Genomic DNA, 20,517 nt, shown 5'->3' on the forward strand with positions numbered 1-20,517 from the left:
AACATTTGTGAAAGGAATGGGATGTAAATGTTCATTTACACCCACTTTGCTATTCAACTGAGTGAAAACACACAACTCTGATTCTGACTTTATAGTGGGAGAGATTTTATTTGTATGCGCTACTCACCTCATTGTCATGGTGTTGACAGAAGCTCATGCGGTCCTGGAAAAGAGACAGCAGGGCAAAGTTGTTCTGCAGGGACTGGGCGAGGGACACGGACACCCCTGGCTGGCCCGGGTTGCTGTTGGCGTTCACCCGGCCCAGATGGAGGCTCTCCCCCAGGCGCTCAATGAAGTGGTCCTTGGTCAGCCGCACCCGCTGGTGTGCCCGCACACAGTTGTCACACAGATATTCCTGGCAGTCAAGGCAGTGGGAGGTGGCTGGGTTCTCCTCATCGCAGGAGCTACACTGAGGCTCACCCAGGTGGTGGGGATGCAGCAGGCCTCGATGGGTATGATGGAAGCCAGAGGAGCCCACACCTAAGCCTCCTCGGTGGTGATGGTGGTGGTGGCCGTTCTTGCTCTGGATCTGCTCCTCGGAGCTCACCACCACGTCCAGCAGGTTGCTGAAGAGGAAGGTGGAGGAAGGCAGGGAGTCCACGCCGGCCTCGGAGATGGACACCTTCTGGTCACAGGTGGGGCACCGCAGCTTCAGGGGGTCCCCGGGACTGCGCTGGCCCTCGAGGCACTGCCTGCAGAAGGCGTGGAGGCAGGGCAGGACGTGGAGTCGCCTGGTGGTCTGGCTGGAGGACGATGAGGTGTGCGAGGAGGAGGAGGAGGTAGAAGAGCTGGAGGAGATGGGAGCAGAGGAGCCGCACAGCTCCTTGCAGAGCGGGCACGTCTGCAGGTCTGAGTCTGGAAACGAAGCCATCTGCAGCAGCGTTACCGAAACACGGGCTCAGTTCAAAACTTGCGCAGCGACGAGAATGAGGTATTCATCTGAGGACACAGCGGCCCGTCGTGTTGTGTAGAAAACAATGTGCTGATTGAGGTAGATTCATGAGGTAATAAAGTCAGTTCAAAAGTGAACAGGGTGCTGAACGACATACAGATCCCTGCCTGTATTATATAACTCGGACCTGATGCAAAGCAGGGAGGCAGCCACTTGTCCACAGATAGTTTCTGAGGTAACAAAAAGAGAAATAGTTCGTCAGGCTGCTGAGAGAGATTCGCGTGTGTAAGGCTGAAGCATCATCCCGTCAAATGGACGATGTTGGCGCTGCTGCAGAGACAAAAGTGTCCGATTGTGCTTTGTGGAGGCTCATAAAATAAACCCGAGGCTGGAGTGACACTGGATCGGCGTTGAAGTACTGTGGGCTCCGTCTCTCCTCCCCCACCGACTCGGCAACATGACTGACGGGGCTCTGCGCCACAGAACAGCTCCCACACCACCACCAAAGTATTTTCCAATATTGTTTTTTTTTTATCTCCACCTCAGGCCAGTGTCGTCTCTGTGTTCTCGTGTTGTTTTCGGACTAGTCCACCATCGGGGCCGGGAGCTCCGGCGGCGTCGGGCGCAGCCGGCTGTCGGTAGGTGTTCGCAGCGCGAGCCTCGGACCGAGGGACCGTGAATTATTCATCAAAGCGACGGTGTGACGGCGCGCCTCGGCTCGTTAAGGCGCCAGAGACAAACACGGATGGAGCCCCAACATCCGCCACCAGCCCCGGCGGGTTCCACTTGGTGAAGAGGCCGATTCCAGGGCTCCTTCTCCCCCGTCCGACGGCTGCTCTGCCTCTCGGGCTCTCTGCGTGGAGGAATGCGCAGGGATTTGTTTCTCCTCCGGCGGCGTACGGAGAGAAAAAATGTGCCCTCGACCGCGGAAACCTCGGTGCGGCGACCGTGTGGAGCCCAACCACGTCCCTTACTCGCTGCTGTGGCCGTTGTTTACTCTCTGCTGAATTCTCGTCAACATGAACATGTGCTGTGGCTGCGCGGGCTGCAGCTCCTCGAGCCGCTCTTATCCGACTGAGAGGAAAAACATGGACCCACTTCCGCCCCACGGCCAAGAGAGGTGTGCACCGAGCGCTCGTGCACGAGAGAGGGGGGTGGGGGCGTGGTCTTGCGCGCGCAACGCTCACGAGCATCAGTCAGCTTCGAGTGTCAAGGTGACAGGACAGCAGGGGCGCATCTATGGTTTTTCTAAATCAGGGGCCACACTTTTCCCAGAGGAGCCCATCTCTTCCTTGTTCAAGAAACAATAAATCGTCATATTATATTTACCAAATAGCCTCGTATGTTTTATAAACCTGGCTAAAAATAGGCGAATGACCCCTTTTTCTTTGCCATTAGGAGTTTGACAGTTGTTTCCCCCCCTGGTTCATGTTAGACATCGCAAACCTCTGAGAATGTGAATCAATCAATTAGACTTTATTTGTACAACTCATGTTCAGAAATCACAATTTGTTGTGTTTAATAAAGTGCAGCTTGCTCTGCCTTTTATCCTTTACTACAGTAAAACATTTTAACTGGGAGTTAGAGGGTTAGGGTGAAATCTAATGTAAACAGAGATGTGTCTCAATGTTACAAAGTGTTTATACAAAAGAAAAAGTCTGAAAAGAGAGGAGCAGCACTAAAGCTTGCAAAGATAAAGATATTGACAGTCATGATAATATATGTGATGTATATGGAAATAATTTACTTTTTTTACTCTACTACTTAGTTATGTGAGGGGAAAAAACAAGAGAAATATGTCAGTAAGATGCAATATGTAGAATAAACACAGAATACCTATTATATCATTTTATATAAATTTTTACAGATAAATCTGGACATTTTTAAGGGACCCCTTGGCAGTGTGTCACAGACCCAAGAGACTCTCATTTGCGAACAGCTGGCCTATATAATGTCATAATTTGAAACACACTCACATCTGAGTCACCGAAATCAGATGCGTTATTTGAAGCAAGTCAGCAGTGGTTAGTCATTTATCAAAATAGTTGATTAACCGATTAATTTTCTGTCAGTCATCTGAAAGATAAATCCAATTACTTGCTCGTCTGTTGTCCACCTTTGATGGATAAAAAATATACTTTGAAATCAAACTGACACAAGCCTGTTACAGCCTTTAACATTCAAATCAAGTCTTCTCTGTTTAGGTTAAAAATAACAGAAATCAATGTTGTGATTATGATGCTATATTTGAAGGGCAGTAACAGAAACCCATCCTACACAAGAATAGGCATATAAGCAAGCAGTTAGTGGAGCGGATTTTCTTTACTTACAAAAAGGTCAAAACTAACTGTCGGGCTACAGCATATGTGGACACATCACTTGACACAGGTCATGTAATGCCATTTATCCATGAGTGAAATGAAAGAACAGTGGCTCAGGCTAAAGACGGGTGATGGTGAGTTGATTTACAGGAACCTCACGAGGTGATTAGAGAAAGCACGGGGAGCAAAAAAAAAAAAAAAAGGATGGATGGCTGGAAAGCATGCCAGAGGTTATGAAAGATCAATGAGAAAACATTTCTCCCCCAGACAGTCATCCATGAAGCGTGATAGTTCACACAGGTCCCACATACAGCTGATGAAACCCCATGATGCTGTCTGCACAATTATTACAGCTCAACTAGTGTTGCGGATGTTTGCAGAAGAATTGATTCTTTCACGTCACAAATGCAGCATCCTCTCCGGGATGACACTGCGGTCTGAGGGCCACATGAGGTTACTGAGAGGCCCACACAGACACAGAAACACTTGTGTGTTAGTGAGTACTTCTCTCAACAACAGACACACACACACACACACTGACGCCTTTCTGCCCAATACAGTCTTTTTCCATTATTTACAGCATATATCATCTGATGTGGGCCTCTTGACAATGTTAACATGAAATAATGTCTCAATGGACGTATCTGCCTGCAGGGTCTTTCCTGGAACATTTTTTACTTTGACTTGCCCGAGCTTCCTTCTCAGAACGGTCCCTGAAAGAAAAGGCTTACAAGTACTAGGAATTAATTAATTTACATCTGTGTTCTTTGTGCCCGCGAAATCATCTTATTTCTCTTTCTATTTCACAAATCAAACTATAAACATCTCTTTGAGAAGAATATAAATTGATTTCATCTTGAAGGGTAACTTCACCATCAGGTGAGGGGCAGTTTGCAGGTACACATGGGATTGACACCACAGTAGGGCAATTTTATGCTTCTCTTGGCCGTTTTTCTTCGACATTTGGACAAGGAGAAAGAGTAAGACCGTTGTTCTCCAGCACAACTACAGAAAACCTTTTTGTAACGTGTAATTAATTTGCCTAACATCTGTATACCATCCAAGAAAGCCTCACTGGACTGTCATTTAGTCTAGCACTTCCCCCTGGTGGTTGAGTAGCTCAGTGCACCTTTGAGTTAGAAATCACATATAAATTAAAGATTCATTGATTGAAACTCAAACTGTAAAGGAAGCATTTATTTAAATTCATTTCAATCTGTGACTCAATTAAATTATGCATTAAAGACATGAAAGACAGATTTATTTTCGGTGTGAAAACGTCTGTTTATTAAAAATGGATTTGCATGTTGCTACTTAGAACATTTTCTCATTGAACCATAGACACTGAGTAAGCCATTAGGCCAAATACGATAGAACTGAAACAAGATTCTGTGCTGGTTAAATACCAGGAAATGACATGTGATTAATGACAATGTGGGTCAATGGCAGCCATGTAGATCTGCTTTACCCTGAACACTTTGTAAGAAACCGAAAATATCTAATAACTGTGGATATAAGTAAAATACTTAAAGCTGCATTTTTTATTCTTCTGTAGAGAAGAAAAGAATGTCTCAATGACAATGCAGCTATCCCAATTTTATTTTTCTATGATTATTAATTCAACAAACTGAATACAAAGATCACCAGATATGTGGAAGTCAATGTGCTGTGTAAAGTCAGCCTTGTGTTTCAAAGTCATGCATTATGAGGCCATTAGGCCAATCAGACACCGCAGGACGCTCTGAAGAAAAGCCTAACACATATGCAAGTAATCAAGCTTCTCCAACCCCCCACCCCACACACACACACACACAGGTGCGGCAGCATGAAGAGGTAAACCACATATCTTCACCAAAACAGGAAAAGGCCACTGGAGGTGACGGATGATATTGGTTGACTCTAATGTGGCCAGAAATCAGTTTCCTGACACATGGATGCATGGACCTTGACTTCAGGGACATCAACGCTGATGACTCCTGTTGAGTGTAACTATGGCAACTGCAAAATAGAGATCATCTTTTGACATCACAAACACATCCTCCATACAAACACAGACAGTTGCATTTCAGTCTGTGACGTTAAGAAAAACAACAGAAGCAAACATTTTGGACAAGAACAACTTCTTATTAAAACTTCGTACAAAGAAAATCAATCAAGTGCTTCCAGGGAGTGCAGGAAAACAACCGTGTTCGGGTCAATGTGTCCACACTTCATTTGCCCACAAATGATTGTGGCGGAGCCATCGTCGAGCAGAGAAAATGTCAAGTGTGAAAACTTGCTCCTGTGAAGAGTTCACTTCTGTGTAGTGAACCATTAGCTTGGGCTGAGGGATACAAGCTGCAGAGAGGAGGCGGCTACCAGCTAAGAGGTACTCACTCTCGCTGCTTTGAGTCCTGGAAGGGGAAGAAGAATCAGCATGATACCATACACACAGACCACAGACGTGTCCCAATTTGGGGGCTGCATCAGTGGCCCTGTTCACACCTGAGAGATCGGATCACAAGTGGTCAGCTTCATGGTTGTGTTCACACCTGGCAATGTAATGCATTCTGAATGTGTCTCCTGTCACCACTGTGGAGATCCAGATCAGATCTTTTTTGTCCACTCTGTATGTAAATTAACAGGCGTGTCATTTTTGTTTGTGAATACTGTTGTTTTTAGCCAGTGTGCGCTTACAAATGTGTCCGATGTCCCTGTGTTTGAGGGTCTCAGCCAGCGAGAGGGGAGCTAGGAGGACCTGAATGATTCATGTGCAGCTGTGCGAGTTACAGGAAGGAGTTAACCATATAAATCAGTGTGAGGTGGTCAGAGTTGATACTGTGGCCACAAACAACAAAAATGTTTGATTTATTGAGAAACTGTAGCAGGTCAGAGACGTCAGCTGAGGAGGTGGTCCTTTACATTTAGCCCTCTCATATGTGACACATGTGTCCCAAACCACCTCTGAATGTGGCTGAGTGATCAGATCTCAGGACATATTTGGATACGTTCAGACCTGAACTTAGTGCTGTCCACTTGTGATTGGATCATTTAGTACAGATTTTAATATCAGGTCTGAACAAGGTCCTTTAGAGGAGTAGATGGCCGAATTGAAACTAGAAAATCTGATCTGCAGAGGATTTTGTACTTCAATGTACTTCCTGAATTGGGACACAGCTCACATAAATTAAAGATGACTTACTCAAACACACGTTACCGTTTCAGAGTGATGCTGAGGCAAGATGTGGTGGTCTCTGAAATTTGGAGGATGGCCGCTGCATTGACAGCGATGAACATCTCAAAGGCGAGAGCCAGCTCCACCTCCCCCAGATGACAGGGGACGATCAACGCCATGAAACCAGGGGGGGCAGACACACCAGGGTAGTACCCCACACTCAGAGAGTCTGATGAAGACACACGTTGGTGCAATTGAATTAATTTCCACTGACAACTCTCAACATCATTTAATTGTCTGATCTAATGTGAACAAAAATGAAATGTAGCTGATTCTTCATGATCAATATCAAACCAAGTGGAACAGCCATACTCACGTCTGAAGACTTCCCGTGCACGGAGCCAATGGTTTTGCTTGCCAAGTTTGTGGAAAAGAATCTGAAGCATCGCATGGTCAACTGCCAGGTTGTGAGAGAGCATGAAGTCTACTGTATCTGAGGCTACAGGAAGGACTTGTCTGTCCATGCACACTCGTAGATGAGAGTCAAACAGAGGGCCGTACCTGGAGATATCAATCAAGTCTGGAGAAAAACATAGTGACAAGTACACACAATCATTTTGTAGCCTGTAGCCAACATTCATCTACGCGCCTTCAATGGAGAGAAAACAGGACAAAATTGAGAATAGAGGAAAGAATATATTGGTGTCAAAAGCCCTGTGTTTGTATTACACATTTATCTGAATTTCAAAATATATTATGGCATGATGGGTAAAGGCTACATCCACACATGCTACTTCACACTACCAAAAGGTCAGTTATCTCTTATATTATCTCATACGCAGTACAAACTCAATAAGACTAAGTTGATGTAACAATTATCGCGAAAATAGTCACTCCTCTGCCTCAGGTTTAAAATTCATTATCTATAGGTTGTGTTCTCTCACCATTTGGCATTTTAATTCCAGGGAGATTACAGAGAACCTCCAGTGTGTCCCGATGAGAAGTTTTCTCAGCCAGGCGCATCAACACATGCTTCCTACTATCCAGATCTGCAGGCTCACATGGCCATGAGTGCGAACTCAGGAACCATTTGTTTTCTGCATTGACAGATACATAAAGATAAAAACACTTTGCACTATTTTCGGGCACATTCTTTTTGCACTTCTAGTCTGCAGCTAAATATATGAGAGATATATAAAATAAAATATATATTAATATGTATTAATTGTTAATACTGTTAATACATATTAACTGTTCTTTTGGATTCAGCGATAGAACAAACTGACAGACTCAAAAAGTAATCAAAATGTGCTTAGAACCTATTAGGGGTTTGTCTCTAATACCCACATCAATCTTAAGTAATTTATATTTAGATTCTATAAAAGTCTCCCTCAGTTGTAATTTTACCATTTGATATTATTATCTGATGTATTATGAAATCAGAGACCACTCATTACTTCCCATCTAACCCAGAGTGTCACCTATTACCTCGTAGCGTGTTCAGAGCCCCCTCCACACTGCCACTCAGGAGGAAAAGCTCGGTTGCCACAGTGACCAAGTAGCAGCGTGAAGCTCCGTCTTCATTCCCAAACAAACCCTTCAGCGTTGAGTAGCTGACTTTTGACAGGGACAGCATCTCCACCACCCGCCGACCCTACAGTCATAGACACAAGAACACAAGCACAACACAATACTAACATGCAAACATAACCAATTTTTACATCTGTACAAATACAATCACATCTTTGTATATTTGCAGTTATTCTGTGCCGACATTATCAAAAAAGGATCCATGAGTCATCCAGTCCATTCCTCCTTTTTACAATGTGGAAACCAGTTTATTCAATTGTTAGTTTACATTTTATTCATTATTTTCAGATGGGTTATTTACCTTGGCCCATTGATGTGTTTTGTGATATCTTAGCATGAGTGAGACTCCAATTCTGCCAAAAAAACTCTGGATCAGGGTGTCACCCTCACTCGGACACACTGAAAAATAAGAATCATAATATCATCATTCTTCAGTAATCACAAATTAATAAATAAGATCTTTTTTAGAGAATAAGGGAGCAAGGAGTTTCTTTTACCTGTCTCAGCAAAGGTAGCAAAGGGCAGTGACAGCTTGTCTTTGCTCTCTGACAGGAGAGCTATGGCGATGCGGCCACTGATTTGTTCCACTTGGTTGGGATGATGGCTGGATTGGCAGATGGACCTGAACACCTTTCCCATCCGTCTCCAGTCCTCCTGCTTCGTACAAAGCTGATAAACACAAAATACAACGCTACAATGACAAATTAAACAAATTTCATCCTTGTGAAAAAGTTGTCATAATTTATCTAGCGCGTAGTGGTGTAACGGACCACAGTTGTTCAAGTGAATCGCAGAGAGTAATTCAAAACGTTACATATTGGATTAAAATACAGTTCGATTTTCGATGTCACCTTTCAAACTAATTGCGTAAATTTAGGTGGTGGTGAAAGCCATGGCTACTGGAAGAGTGGAGCATATGGCTTTGTGCTTACATATACTGATGATGGGACATAAGACGTGAAGAGTGTTTCCCACAGAACTGATTCTGACAGTGGTTGTACCTTCCTGTGCATGCTGTCCGCTCTCACATGCAACATATCCAAGTGAGAGGTACAAAGACTAGAGAGAGACAGAATTTCTTGTGTGTGAGCGAACTGCACAGAATGCCACTTGCTGGTACATCTGGTTGTCCGTGTGGATGGTAATAACTTTATGGACGAGAGAGAGAGAGGCCGAGCGAGCGCACAGGAACGAATAAAACCAAAAACTTGAAGATCTCTTAAGTTATGATGAGATGAAAAAAGTACTTTTGGATCATTATGAAATGGTGGCAGGACAAATTGGAATATGGCAGGCTGCCACAGTCTTTATAATTAATTGGAAACAATGAAGATACCACAAAAACAAGAAAGGTGATTTTTATTTACTGTTGTTCATACTGCACTTCAAATCAACAACTAAATATTAAACGTTTTAATTTGAAACTTGTTTTAAACATTGAACACCTGGAATGCTGCAAAATTAGTTGTAGTTGTTCTTTAAAAAAATAGAAAGCTACATTTGTCTCCATTTTGTTTCTTATGGGAAAAATGACCCGTTTCATGACTAAAAACCACAAACCATGAGTCACCCCTACAACTGAAGTAAGAACTAACCTCTATCTCCACAATGGATTGGGCCAGATTCAGGTACTCTGGAAAGGGAGCACTGGGGATAACCATTTACATATATATATTAAAAACAAACAAACATCAATTAATACGACTTGTCAAAAACATTTCAGAATTAAGAATCATACTGATGATTAGTAAAGAAATGACATTGATGTGTGGGAGCTGAGGAAGTTCCACTCACTTGAGGTTGGCAGTCACTGAAACAGGAGAGTTCGAACGGATTGCCTGCTGGAACTCAGGAGTAATTTTTATACTTTCAAACCAATCCAAACTCAGCACTAGACCTCCACTGGCCATCTATCAACACATGCACAAAATGAATTTTCACACTTACCAATTAAAAGTACAGATCCTGCTGCCATACAGTAAGCAGAGTGTGTTGGAACAGAGATACCTTGAATGTGAGCTGCATGAGTTGAGGTAAAAATCCCACAAGGCCCTTCTCTCTCACCAAGTCAAACAGGGCCAGCAGGAACTCATGGCCAGGCTAACAAGAGAGGAGGACATCTATGTTTAGGATGTTCTGCCCTCTACTGGAATACAGAGTGTACTGCAGTGTGACATTATTGTGGCGAGATGGATGAAAACCAGACTGACCGCTATCTTATGAGCCAAGCTGACACTAAGGACTGAGAGGATATCAGACACCATGCAGGCTTTGAGCAGGGACCAGAGGAGTGACACAAACACTGGCATGGAGAAGAACACACCTGGTGGGTTGTTCTGGTAGTAGCCTGTAAATACAGCACCTGCAGGTGAAGACAGAAAGGACAATAGTCATGGAGAGAAAAGGTAATAAAGACAGTTATGCCAGAACGAATACATTTCACTCAACAATAACAACAGCATAGATGTTGGTGCATCCTGCCTTCAAATTAAGTGTGATATACAACCACACTTTCAAACATTTAGCTTCAGGCACTTTGTTATCACTTTGTTTAATTTCGAGGCAGCTACTAGCTAACTGTAGGCTGATGTTATGTGCTATCAGAGTCACGTAGAGTTTGTTGCCGCCGGAGTTAAGTATAAGGTTATGCATGCATACTTTGCATGTATGGTGATGTTTATGCTGCCTGTAAGCATGGCAACCTTTTCAGTACAAAGCTCAGACAACGAAATGAGCCACCAAAATCTGCACTGTGATTCAGTCCAGTAAGTACCGGCCTTGTGAGGAACAAACCCAACCCATGAACCCTTTGTTAGCAGTGCCCATTTGGAGTTAAAATAGCTGGATAAAAATAAAACTTGCCTGCTTTCTGGACACACGTTGGATTTTTGATGAACCGCATCACAGTTTCAACACAGAACTGGAAGAGAGGAAAAAATGAACACCACAATTCTGGATTTACACATGTAACTCCAGCTAAGGCTCTGCAGAGAGGGATGTTGATGTCTACACAAATCAAAAAGCTTTAGTACAAGTTTGCAAACTTAATCCAACTGCTCAAGAACCTGCTTAATATTCTGAGGTTCATCGTCTACTTTTCTATAGTGCTTCAGTGTGTACAGCCGTACAGCGACGTGCTGCCATCAAGCGATGAAAATGTGAATCATGCTCTCTTTGTACCTTTTCATCTCCGTCCACAGGCACATGCTTGAATCGACACATCTTGAATCCACAGGACAGAGACTCACTGAAGTACTGTCTGCAGTACTGAGGGTTTAGAGGAGATATTGAAGTGTATGCTTCACATCTTTAGAACACATAAACACAATAACCTCCAACTGTGCACACGTCAATAGTAGGATTTCAGAAAAATGTATGCTGTATCCCAAGCTTAAAAAAGTAAGATTCCAAGATATGAATACGTAAATGAGTCAAATGTGCATTTAAACTTTCATTATTCATCCTACGGAGTAACTATTAGTAACTACTCTCACAATCAGAAATATTCTAGAAAATATAATATAAACTAAAGCCGATATAAATGTCAGTATTTTTGTTTTGTATACTTACAACAGTAGATTTATGGCGCCTAATTTCTGTCATGTTTGCCCGGTTTGTGATCAATGGCCCTGCAGACAGCAGAGCAGAGTTTAAGAACAGCCATGAACAATACTTTTAACTCTGGAAAACTGTATGGAACATTTATGGTGACAAGAAGAGGCATTAACTTGAAAACTGTATGCCATTTTTATTTTCCCCCTCACCATTTCTTAAGATCATATGTGCAGAGATGTTATGTGGAGGGTTCACTGCCTGGACGGGCTGACTCCTATTAAAGGACATCAACAAGGTGATAGATAGATAGAGAACAGGTGCAAGAAACATTTCATATGATGTGTGCAAACATGTACCTTTCCAGGCTCCAGTTCATATTATTGTTGGCATCAAAATGACCCTGTTCAAAAGCACGAAAAAGATTTATTAGCAGACCAATGTCCCTGTATCCGTGTTGTTGCATTAAATTATGAATGGGACACTTTTGCAATACAAGTCTGCTTCTCCTTGTTTGTCATTTTGAATTTTTGTTTTGAAAAGCAGGGCAAGCATGCAAGATAGATCCTGTCCAACCTGACCATCTTTAAATTTTTTACAATGACAAAGATGTTTCATTGCCCCAGTGTGGGATGCGATGAGTAGCTGAAAAACAGTCCAAGGACACGCATTCTATTCCTCTCTTTTACACAGACCTAGTCTGACCCAGCAGAGGCTGACTGTGGATATAACCCTGGCACTGGCTTCACATATTGCACACCTACAGTTAGTTTGCCTCATCTTTTCACTCTGGCAGCAGCGGCAAGCGCCAGTGACACTGACATGACCAATGTACGGGTCTGTTCCACTTCACAGGAGCTTCTGCGATACCGGTATAATGCATTTAAAGCAACATCTGTGGTTTTGATGAGTTCAGTGAGCTCCTCCCGAGCTTAAGTATAGGCAGGCTTCACCTCTAGGGCATGAATGATCAACTTAGGTTTTTTATCAGTGATCACAACATATGTCTTAATGTTTTTTTGCTGCATTTTCTCTGCGCGGATTGAATTGGATTATATTATGGACAGTGATCGCCCCGTCACGTGAAAATGTTATTTTGGGTTTCGTAACACCAAGATGATTGTGATTGGTTCAAGAAATACAAACATGTCCAGGCAATTTTCCAGTCAATAGCAGACTGATATTGTGTGCAGCCAAACCATTCTCCAGTACTGACTCAGCGCGGAAAAGACCCAATACGTTACCATGATTGTGGAAAGGTTGCTGTTACATTGAGGTCTCCAGGGTCTGCTGTTACTCTCCTCTGTAAAATACACACAGAAATAAAACTTCAGGATGATCATTACATAAAATACATTACATTCAAGCACATTCAATGGTAGATGCACTTCATTTTTTTATGTCCGTTGTGTGTTAGAAATGTCATTAACGGGAACACTCGCTTGCAGTGAATCCTTCAGATAATATCCTGCTATGTTCTTGCACGGGGTCAATCAGACATTATTACTATGGGGGCTGGCAGGAGAAAGTCCAGAGATTGTCATGGGCTTCCAACTCAGAAATTTGCGATCTCACATACAGCCCCTCCGGAAATTTCAGGAGATTATCCAGAGTTCAGTGCAAGACTGAACTTAATAAATGTACTTTTTAAATTTTTTTTTATTAGAAACTTCTGCTTGTTCTTTTGGCTTAAATTGACTCATGGTATCGGCTCTGACAAGCCATTGGTTGATAAGTATATTATGCCACAAAATATAAAATGTATATAATGGATTCTGACTGGTGCATTGGTTGTACCTTTGATATCAGGACTGCCATTGTGAAGATCTACAATAACTGTTGGTGTCCATCTGAAACACAGAAGAAATAGTAATAATAATTTCAGTGATAATAGACAATGCAAGTCATCTGTGACTATTACATCAACACAATTCTTACCTCGGTAATAGAGTTTTCACTGCTCCAGCAGGTCTGGTTTTAGGGGCATCACTGACTCTTGTAGGACCCAACTTTAGCAGACTTTCCTCAGGTAGATTTTCAAACAGCTCTGGGTCAGGGATCACATTGACAAGCAAGATATCACGTTCATAAGCGGTGAACTCATCAAGAAGGCTGCTGTCAGTACCACCAGCTGCTTCCGCTTCAGTTTTATGCCTCTCACTGCCCACCGTTTCAGATGGGGATCCTTCATCGCTGCTGGGAGAAGAGCAGGGTTCTGACAAAGATCTGTCAGACTGTTCCACGTCATCTTCATAATCAATGTTATCCTGGCTTCCCTCTCTGAAATCGTCATTCATAGTTTTAAATTTTGATGAGGCTCCCTCCATTTCCTCATTTGCGTGTCCTTCATGTTGATGACGGTCAAAATTCTCCCCGCCATTCTGATGATCACCTTCACCAATCTGTGGCATGTGATATCCTGGTAGTGTTGTGTGTTTACTGTTGTCATTTTTCATCTCCTCCTCTAAACAGCATTGTCTCTGGGGCAAGGAGCTTCTGAGCAAGTGCCATTGCGGTGAAGCGACAGGAGAAAGAAGTGGTGGAAGCAGGAATTCATTTGAATTAGTTTCGCCACACTTTTCCTTGGTAATGTTTTGTAATGACGAACTGCCTCTTCCAAAAGTAACAGCATAGTTGTGGTTCATGGGGCTTTGGTTATAATATGGCTCCAGTTTTGGTGGACTCCTGTCAGTGAGAATTTCTTTCTCTTTATCACCCTCTTGCCTACCTTGAGGTAGGAGGAGGAAGGATTGACATGAATGACAGGAGTCACAGTTGTGCAAAGAAAAAAATGGAGATGTAGGTGAAGGACATGAAGTCATTTGAGTTTCTTCACTGTGAAACAATGGTTTTTCTACAGCGCTGATAACTCGTTTGACTGAGGACACCGGTGACGTGCATGCAGATCGAGCTTCTGCCGACTCAACAGCTTTGACTTTCTCAAGTAGGAACACTGAATGTGGGCTCAAGCCACTGTGTGTGAACAGAAATGATGTGGGAGACGCAGTAGTGGTTGTTTCCCAGTCATTCAGGCCTAACACTGAGGGGGATGGGGTAGACGTGGAGCTGTCGGTATCTGGTCCATTAGCTGGCATGCTTAAGGCCAAAGCTGTGTCAGTGCCAGGCGCTCTATCACACTGACTTGAGGTAGAAAGTGTGGCCGAATCTGAGAGCAGACCGGCAAATGATTCTTGAGCGTCCATAAAGTGAGGTTCAAACTCCATGTTATTGCTGTCTGAAGAGTATGAAGACATATGACTGTCTCTTTTCCCATTTCTCTTGGCTGTAATGCACCCTACATCCTCCTTTTCTTCATTGTGATGAGAAACCTTGTGGGTTGTGTCTGAAGAGGTCTCTGCAGGTGCATTTGGGAGCACATCATTAGTTTGGCTGCTCAGCGAAGCTGACTGAATTTGATTTATTGAAGAGTCACTATTGTTTCTAGCTGATGGATGAATGTGTTCTGCTTGACAGGCTGTAGTGCCAGCATTTGCTGTAAGGGTACGGCTTGTGTTAGAGAAGGGCCAAGACATGTATGTCCGTGCACAAGAAAAATGTTGTTTTCTGCTATAGACCCTCACTCTCTGGCAGGTGGATGACTCTGGTTCATCTGCATCCGCCTCGCTCATCGGACAGAACAGTTGTGATGACATTTGTGCTGCGTCACTTTCTCTGGGTTTGTCTATCTGAACCCAATGTCTCTCATGGACGCAGTTTTCTTTCATAGTTGAAGTGTGAGTGCTGCAGCTCCCAAATGTGAGTTCCAAACATGACTGACTGGTACCAGACATCTCCGTCCATGTTTTCTCTTTGTCTACAAAGTGAGTTTTTGCTGTGTCATTGCAACTAATGTTTTTTGAATCAGCGTCGGAAGGCATGCTTTCTTTTGTCATGCTATACCCAAGCTTTGTTCTTTTCTTACTGGAAATCTCTGCTCCAATGAGTTCATAAAGTGTTCCAGGGTCCTTCTGAACATCTGTCATGTCATGTTTGAAGCAATGCACAACCTTGTTCTTGAGAACATCTGGTAACACATAGCCACAATTGTGACTGTATGGGTGACATTTTTGGGCTATGTCACAAAGCGTTACCTTTGCGTACTGGTCTACCCATGTGACAATCTCCTTAGAGGCATCAGTGACTGAGTTTCCTTTATTAATTTTTAACTCATCTGCAGACTGCTCTGGCCCTGGGCTACTGCTTTTTTGCTCCTTCTTAACCAGTGTCTTCCTCTGAGGGTAAATGTATTCACAGTCCCCACAGGGACCACAGCTGGAGGCTGAAACAGTTCTTCTCGAACACCCCTGTGAACCAGTGGGGCTTGGGTGTGTATTCCTATTTTTGTCTGTAAGTGGAAACAAAGAGAAGTCAAGCAGTGCAAAATGAATAAAACAAAACAATGACAATTTAAAAATTTGGAAGAATTTTCATCCATTTGTTTGTTTTTTTCGTTTAGCACAATGGATCCCCAACAAAATAGTTTGAAAATACTTCAAATAAAGCATTGATTTCACTTTAAGTTGCTTGCTCCAAACAAGTTTAAGTGTGAAATCTTCTTTAGCGAATTTTATTGCAAAAAGCTGATATGGCTCATTATTGTCCATTACTGGATGTTATAGTCAGGAAATACCCACTTTCAACCAGGGCTTGAAAGAACTGCAGTTGTAGTGAAAGATTTCCCCCCCATCATTAACCACAATCGGCAGCATGGAGCCATTTCCACATGTAAACAAACATAGCCATATAAAGGGGACATTTACACATTATTGACAGTGTTTCCAAAGAATGATTTACAAGAGGGAAAGTTTCAATGATGGGGACTAATAATTTGATTTGAAAAAAGTAAATCTGGCTCAATTCCCACACTTCCAGTTAAGACCAGTTGTTTTACTAAAGCCATTTTCAGAGATGAACACCAGAGGATGTCCACACAATTGGGTCTGGGGTTTCGCAGCAGGAGATTCTCCGCCGCTCAGACACATTCACAAAAACACAAATACAGACAGTTCAGGTGAGGGGTGGTGCAACATGCAAAGACAGGGTGTAACGTATAAATTCTGTTGAAGAGATTTTTGTTTACAGCAGATGCTGACATCTTGGTCTGAATCTTCTACGTGTATGGCACCGCTTACTTTTACTGACAAAAAGCAGATATTTGTTTGTTTGGGTTTATTTTCATGATTCTGTCACGTATTAGATTAGAATTAGAAAAGTCATCATCACACCCACTCACTTGCTGGGAATCCTGCAGAGAATCCCCTGCTATATTCTCACATCGCCTCATTCTGACATTCTCCAGAGTTCTTACTAGGAGGCTGGCTGGAGAAACTCCAGAACCTCAGATTCAGATTCTCTGATGTTTAGTGCTTGTCTGAAAGCAACTTAAGCTTCTTATAAGGAATTTAGACTGTCCTCCAGGTCGTGGATCAAATAGTCCTAAAAGTCTCAACACCGATTTGACCCAAATCCATCACATTGTGTTTCTGAGTCACCATTTCACAATATGATAGGTTTAAATTAGAAGTGGTAAAATGGAGAAGATTACACCACCCCAATGGAAATGTGCAAATATCCACCCCAAATAAATGATCATTCTTATTATCATATAGTATAAAACCCCAACTTCACTCACCAAGAAGAAATCTCCAATACTCTAAGCTAAATGGAAGTGACCCCTGCAGAGGAGCTCATGTGAGCTGACTTGTGAGTTTTATCTTCACGGGTATTTGCGCCGGATTTTATTTAAACCTGGATCGAAATATACCCGAGGATGGTAACTGCTGCTCAACGTGGCCCCCTGTGCTACATGTAGCCACGCGCTAGCCTCCAACGTGCAGCACTTCAGGTGATAAGGTGAGTAAACACAAGATTTAGCCGCGCAGTTAGCTTAGCATTCTCTCACTTTCCGACAGTGGTAGCTAAACAAAATGCAGCTCAGCCGAAAGTTAGCTTAGCGTTTTAAGGCTTTCTGTTTGAAAATGAAACTAGTCCAAGTATTTTCAAGCGCCAACTCACCAGCAGTTATAAAACTAACCTTTAGCAACAACCCAGCTAAGTGGCGCCGTGGTTGACAGGCTGAGAGTCCACCGTGTTCCTGTTAGCACTTCGGTCTCTGCAGCATCCAGGGGCCCTGAGCCGACACGTTGCCCAACAACCCGACTAACATCGATTTTAATGTGAATACCCCCTCATCTCAACGGACAACGCACAGACTAAACACGGGGCTGTTTCCGGCTGCACACATGGACGCCTCAGCTGCTGCCCATCCCCGTGGTGGAGCTTCTGGCCCCTTGGTTCCTGTGCTGATGTTGGGGGGGGGGCTCTCTGAAGGGGGCCCAGCCTGCTCCCAGTGTGTGACCAGCTGTGGTGATACTTGCCTCTAGTGTCGGGTCCCTCTGGTTGGAACTCTTCTCCATCACTCTCTCTGCATGACTCCATGACCTTTCTTCTCCCCGTCTCTTCAGCGCTTCCTCCGCAGCAGTGCTCCGGCTCCTCTGCACCCGCATCGCCCGGGTCCCCTCGCCGTGCTAACCAGCTCTGGACGGGTTCGTCGCCGCCGTCTCTCGCGCAGGTTCCCTCAGAAGCTTCTGGTTTTTCGGGCTCAGCTGAAACTTTCGTCGGCGACCTTGAGACTCGCCTCCGCCGCGGAAAGTGCGGCTGAGGGCCGACAGCGTCTTTTAACGCGACTCGGTTGAGCTTCACTCTGCTGCTGGACGGAAACATGCTGACAATTAACCTGTGGGAGCAGTAAATAAAGCGCCCTCGGCCTCGCTGCCATTAAACTTCACGTGAGGCTCGTTACAACTGCTGCTCTCCGCCCGACGTCCCTTACACAGCGCTCACCTTCCCCTGCTGCTCAAATACAGGAACTACAGGTTGGCATGGGAACCAGGTGAGCGGGCCGCATTGCGCATGCGCGTTGCGTTTTCAATTAACGGATTTGCTTTTCAATTAGATTTTTTTTATATCTACATCCAAATGTCTGTTTAGCACAGAGAAGAAAACTGTGGCGGCGGAGAGAGCTCAACACACACAAGTAAGAAAACACATGCTAATTGAAAAAACACTTGAAAATTCTGAATAACCCTAAATTCTCATGACATTCTCCAGAGTTCTGGCAAGGAAACAGGCTGGAGAAACTCCGGAACGTCTCACTTGGATATGTGTGTTCTCACCTACAGCCCCTCCGGAGAATGTCCGGAGATTCTCTGGAGTTTAGTGCTTGTCTGATGGGAAATTAAGCTTCTCAAAAGGAAGCAATCGAGACTGTCCTCCAGGTCATGGATCAAATGGTCCTAAAACAATCCACACCGATGTGATGCAAAGCCATCGCCATGTGTTTTTAAGCCACCAGAGAAGATTATACCACCCAAATGGAAAAATTAATAATAAATGCTCCAATAAATACTCATTCTTATTATCATGCAACCAAATCAATCCAATTGGCAAATCAGGCTTCCTCTGACAGAGCCACGACAAACCAAGCATGAAGCACAGCGACTTCCCAAATACACATACACTGACTCCTGAATAATATTAATCAATAGTTTAAATCATATCTGCTAAAACAATAATACATGAAGAACAGTTACAGAGCAGCTCTTAGATAAACGTTTAAGCATCTTTTGTAATAATATATATAAGAACAGTTCTTTATTGACACCTGTGAAAAACTGTTCCATAATTTGGCTCTTCTAAATCTTATTGAAATTTGACCTCTGCTGGCAGAAATCTATTAGAATGATGATATGATTGATAAGTTAAATGAAAGTGGGGCCGTGAATTTGGTTTAAAGTCTCGAATTGCTTGAGAGTATTCTCTTCAGTTGAGAGTATTGTAAATTAAATTTATATTCAAATATATAGGGTAAATATTTATTTGATTCAACCAAAACGCCAACGATGCACATAACAGACATAACTTCTAATACTTTCATTGTGTGTTGAGCTTCTAGCCACTAATCTCTTCACAAAGTGAATTAAATGACTAAACACGAACAAAAGAAGCAAAACACAAATAAATAAATACATGAATAAAAAAGATATACATTTTCTATATAAGCTACTGAATTGGAACATACAACCATTTGGGACAAAGAAAAATAAAAGTGTGGCAGTTTTATTTAAAAAGCACATTTCATTGACAGAAGTAGATTCAAAGTACTGTAAAGGGATATTTAAAAAACACAGAGTCAAAATTAAAGGAAATCAATTCACAATCAGAGAGCACAGTTTAAAATAATTTTCAAGCACTATGAAAATAGAATAAAAAAAAGATGAATATTATAAGCTGTAAGAGAAATTAAAAGGATAAAATCTATAATGTACAGGGGATGTATGGAACATTTTAACTATAGATATTGAATTGAATAAACATGTTTGTGTGGTTAGAGTGATTACAGGCCTTAGAAACTACCAGTGAAATATTATGACGTACAAAAAATACAAAATGGATGTAGACCTGCTGAGAGTCAAGACATAAAAGGGACGGATCAGTATTTTCTGCAGAAATATACAGATGAACAGAAAATGTAGTTGGTGCACACATATGTATAACTGTTCATGTTTACGTCATGCAAACATACACTCAATTTTAATAAACGTCCAAAATCAAGATCAACTAAATACTTTTGGTATAAATATCATAACTTGTAGTATAATTCTTCCTCAAATGCTCAGGTGTGGATATGCTTTGAGCCTTAACATAATGAAGTAAATGTGCAACATTAGCCGTTAATTAAAAGGCCTACGGAGGGAGATTCTCTTGTGCTGACACAGCAGTGTGGAGGTAGGCCTGGCTGTGCATGGCCAACAGAGGGAGGACAGGATAAGTTGTTCAACATAAGCAAAGGTAACTCATTACATTACAAACTTTAATTTTTGCATCAACTCCAACAGTTCCAGTGAACACCCTCCCTCTTGCTTCGACTGTCAGGAGCATCACAGCAAGTTCATCTCACTTTTATTCATTTAACACAGCACCATGGGGTCGAGCGGTGAAACACAGCT

The 20,517-nt window shown here is 42.9% G+C and overlaps 2 protein-coding genes and 1 long non-coding RNA gene across 4 annotated transcripts in view; 1 reads left to right on the forward strand and 2 right to left on the reverse strand.

Annotated features, from left to right (window-relative positions):
- The window catches only part of trim71 (tripartite motif containing 71, E3 ubiquitin protein ligase), a 34,374-nt gene extending 32,360 nt beyond the window's left edge, over positions 1–2,014 (reverse strand). Inside the window, exon 1 of the mRNA XM_020090621.2 lies at positions 128–2,014. Within this exon, the coding sequence (XP_019946180.2) occupies positions 128–871 (744 nt within the window). The 5' untranslated portion in view covers positions 872–2,014. The remainder of the gene's footprint in view (positions 1–127) is intronic.
- Positions 2,015–5,316: 3,302 nt separating this feature from the next.
- Positions 5,317–15,492, reverse strand: topaz1 (testis and ovary specific TOPAZ 1). Of its 2 annotated transcripts, none has more exons than XM_069515885.1 (19): positions 13,448–15,492; positions 13,307–13,359; positions 12,754–12,812; positions 11,869–11,912; positions 11,722–11,786; positions 11,528–11,586; positions 11,138–11,224; positions 10,820–10,877; positions 10,168–10,319; positions 9,965–10,057; positions 9,752–9,867; positions 9,553–9,604; positions 8,455–8,626; positions 8,259–8,356; positions 7,856–8,021; positions 7,312–7,464; positions 6,744–6,947; positions 6,410–6,596; positions 5,317–5,606 (listed from the first exon to the last, which is right to left on the reverse strand). In XM_069515885.1, the coding sequence occupies exons 1-19, from the start codon at positions 15,490–15,492 to the stop codon at positions 5,408–5,410; spliced, it is 4,062 nt and encodes a 1,353-aa protein (XP_069371986.1). In that variant the 3' UTR covers positions 5,317–5,407. The 2 variants fall into 2 exon arrangements, with proteins under 2 accessions (XP_069371986.1, XP_019946442.2); XM_020090883.2 differs by having other exon boundaries at positions 5,468–5,606; positions 6,395–6,596.
- Positions 15,493–15,717: 225 nt separating this feature from the next.
- LOC138405847 (uncharacterized) lies at positions 15,718–20,235 on the forward strand. Its single transcript, XR_011239515.1, has 4 exons — positions 15,718–15,860; positions 17,893–18,401; positions 18,500–18,545; positions 18,620–20,235. It is a non-coding gene; the product is annotated as an uncharacterized lncRNA (long non-coding RNA).
- The last annotated feature ends 282 nt before the right edge of the window (positions 20,236–20,517 follow it).

This window comes from Paralichthys olivaceus, chromosome 20, assembly GCF_024713975.1.
Source record: "Paralichthys olivaceus isolate ysfri-2021 chromosome 20, ASM2471397v2, whole genome shotgun sequence".
NCBI classification, from domain to species: domain Eukaryota; kingdom Metazoa; phylum Chordata; class Actinopteri; order Pleuronectiformes; family Paralichthyidae; genus Paralichthys; species Paralichthys olivaceus.

Excerpts from the sequence above, each read along its gene's own strand:
- topaz1 (XM_069515885.1), bottom strand. The coding sequence starts at position 15,492 with ATGACAGATGTTCAGAAGGACCCTGGAACACTTTATGAACTCATTGGA. Across the intron at positions 12,813-13,306 it reads TGGCAGTCCTGATATCAAAG|AGGAGAGTAACAGCAGACCC; the intron begins GTACAACCAATG and ends TGTATTTTACAG. Across the intron at positions 11,587-11,721 it reads ACATATGATCTTAAGAAATG|GGCCATTGATCACAAACCGG; the intron begins GTGAGGGGGAAA and ends TGCTGTCTGCAG.